Source organism: Zingiber officinale, chromosome 4A (assembly GCF_018446385.1).
Source record: "Zingiber officinale cultivar Zhangliang chromosome 4A, Zo_v1.1, whole genome shotgun sequence".
Taxonomy (NCBI): domain Eukaryota; kingdom Viridiplantae; phylum Streptophyta; class Magnoliopsida; order Zingiberales; family Zingiberaceae; genus Zingiber; species Zingiber officinale.
Genome location: NC_055992.1, coordinates 5751770 through 5760344, shown reverse-complemented (window position 1 = coordinate 5760344; position 8575 = coordinate 5751770). Strand labels below are relative to the sequence as shown.

At 37.6% G+C, this 8575-nt stretch overlaps 2 protein-coding genes across 2 annotated transcripts; one reads left to right on the top strand and one right to left on the bottom strand.

Annotated features, from left to right (window-relative positions):
* Positions 1–549: 549 nt before the first annotated feature.
* LOC121969384 (NKAP family protein UM04995-like) lies at positions 550–6784 on the top strand. Its single transcript, XM_042519466.1, has 4 exons — positions 550–938; positions 3217–3399; positions 5860–6130; positions 6258–6784. Exons 2-4 carry the CDS (start codon positions 3231–3233, stop codon positions 6580–6582), a joined length of 765 nt encoding a protein of 254 aa, XP_042375400.1. The 5' UTR covers positions 550–938; positions 3217–3230; the 3' UTR covers positions 6583–6784.
* Positions 6785–6913: 129 nt separating this feature from the next.
* LOC121969385 (putative calcium-binding protein CML19) lies at positions 6914–7741 on the bottom strand. The gene has a single exon (XM_042519467.1). It carries the CDS (start codon positions 7578–7580, stop codon positions 7017–7019), a length of 564 nt encoding a protein of 187 aa, XP_042375401.1. The 5' UTR covers positions 7581–7741; the 3' UTR covers positions 6914–7016.
* Between the last annotated feature and the right edge of the window lie 834 nt (positions 7742–8575).

Genomic DNA, 8575 nt, shown 5'->3' with positions numbered 1-8575 from the left:
CTTCAAATAGTTCACGAGCGGCTGAATTCATTTATACCTCTACTAATAAACAAGATGTTACTTGAAGAAGTCGATATTTATCATCTATGGTCGATAGATGATGATAAAATAGCCGTTGAATAAATTTTAATTTGATAGTAAAGAATAGATTTAAATATGAAAGGATGTTTAGGTCTAGAGATATTCATTAGAATTTGATGCACCGCCTCATATTAATATCCAACGACACTAGAAATGCATTCATTAGAATTTAAATCCAAAATAATTGGATTAGTTGAGATCTCAATTGTGTATTCAAAATTGAGCTCCATTCGGGCTTGTATTGGATCAATTGGGTCACAGTACGTAGATTCAGGTGAACCAATTGGTTCAATTAATTCATTCTTTTAGTAAGGCGTGCTAATCTCAGTGCACTGCGATTTAGAAATTTTGAATCGGTCGGGTCCAATTAAGTAAGCTCAAGTGAACCAAACCGAACCCGACCAATTTATACAAGGAAAAAAATAATAATATTAATAATAATAATAAGAAGAACAAACTAGGTATTTATTTTTTGCCCCTTTCTCTTTCTCCCTTGCCCTCACCCGACGACGCCCTCGCGATTTCTTCGCCGGAGCCGTTGGAAAGAACGGCAACGCCGTCCTTTTTAGTAAAGTTTGTCTTCCTTCTCTCCGTTTTTGGGAATTGCGCGTGATCCTCCCGCTGTTTTTTGAAAGCTCGCCGCAGCCTTTGGATTAGGAAAAGGACCACCGGTGAAATCTACCGGAAACCAAGTCTTCACTGCCCCTACTAGTATCCGAGCCTTGTGAGACCTCGCCCGTGCGCATTTTCTTCTGGGATCTGGTGCCTCCGTTGATCTTTCTCCTTCAGCGGCACCGCGAGGGAGTAGAAACAGGATATCCTTCCTTCCTTGGCCGTGAATAGGATAGGGAATATTGGTAATCTTGCAATCAGTGCTGTTATCTTCTTTTGGCTTGACCTGATGTTTAGGGTTTTCTAGAGGCTTTGCTTTGAAATTCTATCTCAATGGATGTTCTTTTTACCTTCTTTTTTTTAGTTTTACTGCGTGTGTTTATGGCTTATCTTGCATATCATGTTTATCGATTATATTCATACCTGTGTCTAATATGTTAGTTGCATCAATGATGCTGGCTTGGAATTGCTATTCTTATTTGATTATGCATGCTTAAAGTTGCCATCCTTATTTGATGTTGCTTGTTTAGAAATTGTTCTTATTATATCTTACTTGCTCTAACATGTCATTTGTGAAACACTTATCCTAACATGAAAGACTTGTAGTATAGTTATTATACATGGTGAGGTAGATGAGCAAGGATATGATGAGTGTTATATGCATTATGAACTTATCTGAGGTGCTTTTAGTCTGATGATTATGGAAAGCCCTATGAACATTGTAAATGGGATGCACAATAATTACTTAGTCAGGCTTGCTAATGCTTAACCGGGGTTACGTGACTTGAAGGATATTATAGGACATGTAATGATTTGGCTGTCAATACCTAATGGCGGTCACATTATTTTAGAATATTGTGAGCCACTTGGGTCCTAATGGTTAAATTTTGTTGACGCCTAACTGGAAATCATGAGAGTCATGAGCTACTGTTAGAAATTATAGCACAATTTGATAACTTTTTATGATAGTCTTATAATTATTAAACTGCATAATAAATAGCCTACAGTAATTAAATTTTTATATTTTACTGACCTGTCTAGATAAAAGTGAAAATTAACAAACTGATAAAAGAAATTTATGTATGAAGTGGTATTTATTACTTAAACATACTAACTTGAGCACCAACTCTTGATGGATATCCATGAGTATATTCGTTAACTCATTAAGATAAATCTTAATGCTTGTACCTTTGGTTAGCTGATGGGAGTATAGCTTCCTATTCAAATGGTATTTGGTGAATCCAACTTTAGTTATAATCAAGTACTGTATTTCCTTCACAGATATAATCAAGTACTAGCCATCAGTGCCTCACATGCATATTGCCTAATCAAGGCTCAATATTGTCTTGGGAAATACACACTCACATGCAAATTGTTGTATGGTAGTCTACATTATTCAAGAAGTGATAAGCATGTACTTTGAAAGGATCATCTAACTTTTGCACTTTCCTTTGAGTGGCTTGGATACATACCTTAGTTTAACTCTGATATTATATAAGTATATTTCTTTGGTAATGTTTGGATATTTCTCCATGATATCAACAATAGATGCTTAGATGTGCTTTAGTACTCATTTTCTAATGATTATTAGACTTGTAGTTTGTGATTGGTATCAAAATTGGCTAGCCGAAAACTTTACCTATCATATCAGTAGAATTGGAACCAGAAAAAAAAACAAAAGCTAAGGAGCAAAGGGCACAAAACAAAATAATTTATATTCTTTGAATATATAATTTTTTATTTAGTAAACTAATAATATCTTGTTTTATAAATATTTTTCTCATTAGTAGTTACAGTTCTTTAATTAAATTTTTATTAGATTGTTACAATTTATCAGCTAATATAACTAGTTAAGAAACAGTACAAAGTAACTAGAAGTTGACTGAAGTGACTTAGTTCAGATAATCTGTTAGAATTTACCTGAAGGTGCTTAGTATCAATATATCAGGAAAATGTAATGGAATATAGTCTCTGTAAAAATAATTTGTAATTTCCTTAATTATAATTTACTCTGATATTATACTCAATTTACATTTAGTGTAATAAAATTATGATTTTGGATCTTTAACAGTCAAGTCAAATTATTATTTGAATTAGTTATATTGTATGCACATAACTAGAAAATGCTTGTCAACTTTTTTGAGGGAAAATTCAATACTTTTTTAGAAAATAAAAAAAATAGAGTAAAAATTAAAAGGAGTAACAGAAAAGGTGAAGCACGAGAGTGGTGTTTAGACTCATTTTGTCTATCGAACTCGGCCACTTAGAGGTGGGCATGTAACCTGAAGCCAATAAACCAAACCAAACCAAATTGAAAAATTCACCTTTTTCAATTTATCAATTTGGTTTTCTGTTGGAAAGTAGTTGATCATTTTAAGTTTGGTTTGGTTTTGGTTTGTGCCCTAATACAATTGATTAGCTATAAAATTCCTGTTTAGATCTTGTGCTTCAATTTTTTTTTTAAAGAAATTTCTTCAGTCCCTACTTTATGTTGCATACATCTCATATAGCTATGTACTGCAGCCTGGGTGCATAACATGGATCTGGAGACAGAGAACCGTCTTGCTTCCTTATTAATGGAGGAAGCTAGGAGAATGCGTGTGGAAGCAGAAAAAGAAGGTGTCCATGTTTATCTCCGTAAGCCCAATGTTAGAGGTCGGCCAAATTCACGTTTTCTAACTGCTACTGTTCATGGAGTACAACAAGGTTTGTTGCTCATCTGAATCAATCTAATTTAATTGTCCATGCTATACTTACCTCATATATTGTCATGTTCATTTCAAAACTTGCCCGTGACTACAAAACAACTAAAATTTAGAATGGTTTCTTCATGTCAACGGAATCTGCTCAACTTTGGAAATTATAGAGTTGTGTGACTCGTGTTTTTCTGCATGTGCTTATCTATGGAGAATCGTTGTTTGATTCACGATGGCCTTCTACTACCTACATAAAAAATTGAAGTGGGTGTAGTCTTGTAGATTCATGGTATCTGATTCTAAGATTTGCACAGAGAAAGAAGACAAGATTAGATAGGATCTTCAAAATTTTCAAAGGTCAAGTAGTTTATCTATCATATTATCAATTTATTATTTTCTTACTCGAGATAAAATCTCAACCACAGCTCAAATTCAACTCATTCACGTGTAACCTTGCAAATCTTCAGATCATCTGAACATAAAACCAGTTTAATTTTATTGTGGTGAAAATCATAACAACTTGGAGATCCAGAACTAGGATAGACAGACTTTTGTAGGACAAGATACCTGTTCAATGGTTCACTGCTATTGAAAAGTGAAATTTGTTTGACTAAAACATTATCATTCAGTCTTAATAATATAAACCCTAAATGAGCTACTAAATGTTGCAATCAGCATTAATATAGTTTCCAAATCCGTTCATATAAGTTAAGTGGTGAAATAGGTAACTGGGTTTTCATAGTCAATGAATCACCCCAAATGGCAGTAATGGACTATGGACCTGGCATCACATAGCTGATCCAGCTAGTAAGGGGAAGGCCAATTGCTGATTATTCATTTAAGAAATTAAAAGTTAGTCTTTAAATTAATTCAGCTCATTGATTAGTCTTTCTGATTTTTTTTTAGTAGTAGAATAGTATGGACAGGTCTCACACCTATCATTGGGTGAGGCATTGCAGAATTTTGTAAAGTTATTTTCATAAAAATGATTATTTCTTTAATGACTTTCTCATCATTGAATTTGATAAAGTTCTAGTGAAAAGGGTAAGCTCTGATAAAAGGTTTAAAATCATTTTCAATCCCGTATTGACACCAGTGGCTAGGACTCTATCAACTCATTTTCAACTAGCTTCATTTGTTTTATCTCCTAGTTAACCTAATTGCTTGAAAAATGAGAAAGTATCCATTTTATAGTCAATTGAGTTAATATCATGTAGAAATAACTCTAAAGGTTTGCTATATATAGTCACATGCTTATATATTTATATTATATGGTCATTTTTATATCTAGCTATAACTAAGCAAAAACACATTAAATTTAGAGATACTTGGACTCAGGCATAGGTTATCTTTAATTGGGTTTAATGACTTCAACTGGATGCAATAGGGTTTAAGATGACCTTCATGGATGCAACGAGTTTTATTGGTTTGGATCGATTTCATGCTCAATTTAGGTTCAGTCTCAGCTTCTACCTGGGGTTGAGGCATTTCTAAATTAAGCTGTTTCAGTTATTCACAGATTGGTTTTGATTTAGTTAATTGGGATGGAGAATATGATTGATCAACTGTGCTCTTTGTTTTTTTTCCCATTGTGTCCACATGAGATCTAATGAGAGACAATGATCACATGACATCAAATGGTGAGAGTTGGAGGAGATGGTGAATGCCTTGGTGGCATCATGCATTGGCTCAATTATGAGCGAAGGGAGATTTGAGGAGCAATGACAAATTGAGCCAATCAGATAATAAGACAGAAAAAGAGAAAGAGGAGGAGGAAGAGGAAGAGCAAGAAATAAAAGATGATTTGTTCCTTTGTAGGCTGCGGACTCTTTCTAGATGTCATTTGAGTTCGTCTCACACATTATGGGCCAAAACAAAAGGTTGTATTTTGTGATATGGGTAAATTTTTCCCATGCCAACCTTACTTTGATTTTAATCTCGTGTTGATCAATAGTGCTCCAGCATAGCACTGTACTGCATTGCAGATGTGTCTCACTGTACCGTAGGTGTGGGTGTCCGTATCCATGTGTGATTGTGAGCCTTCATGTCATACACTTAAGGGCGGAACACATTGCCTTTTGGGCTAGTATGCAGTTTTCTGGTGAAAACATAGAAAACACTAGGATGTTAAGCATGGAGACATGACTTTGATTGTCTATGGTGTTCCCGTAGCTTATCTTGAAAAAGGAGTTAATGGCCAACTAGTGCAAGTGGTATTGATATCATATTTTGCAGCATTCTGTTAAAATAGGTATACTATACCTAACATCTCAATTGATATTATTCCACCAAACTATACGTTTGTCCATTCAATTTTATGACTAAATTGTTGTTTATTTGCTATTTTCTTCTATGCCAATCTGCCAGTCTACATCCTAACCAACCCTTGACTCTAATACTAGTATGATGGATCACTGTATATCTATCATTTTTTATGTCTATTAATTTTGTTGACACCATCTCTGTCCAGCAAATCGAGCTGTTGAGGTTTCTGAAATGTGGCGAGCTCGGGAAAAGGAGTTGGCATTGGAAGCTAAGCTCAACGGAAGATCCAAGCAATACACACACAAAGGAAGCAGCAGCGAGAAGCACCACTCAAGTTCACACCGTATCTCATCTAGCTCAAAGCACAATGAAAACAGCAAAACGCTCTCATATGCACCAAGTAAGCCAGGTCCAGACGAATGTTCAGATAGAGATGGTCTTAGAGATGATGAAGTCGAAGAGTTTCTCCGCTTGAGGTTTGCAATTAACTTGCTATTTGCATTTAGCTTATATACCTCAATTGTAGAAGCTGCATATGTAATTCATTAAGAAGAGATTTCATTGCTCATATCCTTGATTATCAAACAACTGGATGTTTGTCAGGGCAAAGCGGGGAAGAGGCGATGTAGGTTCCAGAATGGATGAAGCTGGTCCATATCCACCCCAAGCATATTCCAGACAAAATAACAACACAGATGATGTGCGGATGAAAGAAAATTGGGAAAGCCGTATCCTTGGCCCCGAGAAACCAGGTTTCCTTAGGCGTCATAGCTCACTCGATCGTGATTCTGATACAGACTCTAGGAAGCATGATACCAGTAGATCAGGGAAATCACATTCCAAGAGTAGCAAATCAAAAGAAGAGAAATCAGGAAAAAGGAAAAGGAAAGAGAAGAGATCTAAGCATCACAAGAAAAGCAGAAGATAGAAGTAATGTATCGAGTTCAGCGAGGGGAAATGTAAGCTAAGCCCATGCGGTTATTTTAGATTTCTTTTAAAACTTCAATGTAACCATCCTTTATGGCTGTCATAAAGTATGATAAAACTTAAATGGATAGTTCCATGTATGAAACACTGAAGTATGGCTTTGATTTGAGATAATCTATGCGTTCAAGCGATCAGAGGTCCTAGATCTTGCTCTTTTTTTTGTATGTTCTTTGTTGGTGGGACTTTTTTTTGAGTTCAGATCCTTTCTCCCGAACTTTTGGCTTTCCGATGTTCCAGACACTTTTGGCTTTTGTTGCGATATTTCACTGAGATTTCCAAAAAAATGCCGATAAATTATATTTTTAATGCTATTAAATTACATTTTAACTGTTAGCAATAAGCGAATGCTTGACGTCCGGTCAGACAGACTCGCACTCAACGCATCATGATCTTGAACTCGTCGAAGCTGAGTTCGCCGTCGCCGTTGAGGTCGAACGCCCGGATCATCGCCCCGCACTCCGCCACCGTCCTCAACTCCCCCAGCCTCCTCAGCATCCTCCGCAGGCTCCTCGCCGTGATACGCCGCTCCTCCTCCTCCTCCTTCCCCTGTACCGCGTACATCTCGAAGGCTTCCCTGAGATTCCTCCCCCGCTCCGCCTCCCCCTCCGCCTCCACCATCCGCACGAATTCCTCCACCCCCAGCATGCCGTCGCCGTCGGAGTCGCTCGACTCCACCACCGCCGCCGCCTCCTCCGCCGACAGCTCCTCGCCCGCCGCCCGCATGCAGCTCCGCAGCTCGGAGGGAGAGATCTTGCCGTCGCCGTCCTCGTCGAAGTAGCGGAACACCCGCTCCATGTCAGCCGTCGCCGTCATGGTACTACTGCTACTAACGCGAGGCGGCTCGTCGTCCGCCGCTGCTAAGCCCACGTCACCCTGCTTCTTGGACTTGGGGGAGAGCTTGGACCATAAGCGGCCCAGAATTGGGAGATCTTTTGGCATGATGCGATCGAAAACTTACTCACTCGAGAACCGAGAAATCAAATATGATGGCACAGTAATATGGGTCGATGCATGGAGATGTGCAGGAATTTATATATATAGGAGGAGCAGCTGCGAAATCGGTGGGCGAGACCACTGGAATCTCCTCGCTGGTCCGCGTCGAGGAGGAAGATGAGGATGAGCAGGAAGCGGGTGGATTGCGGCGGGGGAATGGATGTAGACGATGACGTCATCCAGACGCCGACTTCCCTATTTTGTTTTTAAAGTATTTTTAAATTTTATACCTCATAGTTTAAAATATTATAATATCCATTAGGGAAAGTAGCTTAATAGTTTTTTTTTTTTTCCAAAATGCTTCTTCTGAATTACTGTTAGACTTTCTTTTTAGGGAGAGAGCATTTTAATAATAAAAACAAAAAATATTAATATCAAAATTTTATCTTTTCTTTCTTTTGAAAAAAAAATGAAAATCTTCTTTGTTATTATCAGTTGAGAGGGTTGTTGTCGGTCGTTATTTTCCCACGTTAACAATGCGGATTAGGGAGAAGGGCGTTGACTTTGGATGAGATTTGGAAACAGCATGGAGAGCGTGGGGAAGACGTAAAGGAAGAGTCAAAACTGTGAAAGCAGTAAACGGCGTGAAGAAAATGAAGAAACACGGGTTTGGATTGGCAGTTAACAGGTTACAGTTTTTGTTAGTTTATTTTTTATATTGAATTGGATTGCAATTTGACTTAATCATAAGTTACGACCGATACACTGTCGGATTGGCCAGTAACGGGGCATGCCGACCCATAAAAATTCGTGGGACGGCCAGCCCCGCCATCCTGGCGGATGAAAAAAAAAAACTCCAATTAAGATGATGGAGGGCGGATTAGATAGGAATATCCATCCAAAAAAAACTTATAAAAAAATTATAATTGATGATGCGATAAGAATGAGTCTACTTGACACGAGTTAATTGCGACGATATAAATCAAAGTCAAGACGGTCAA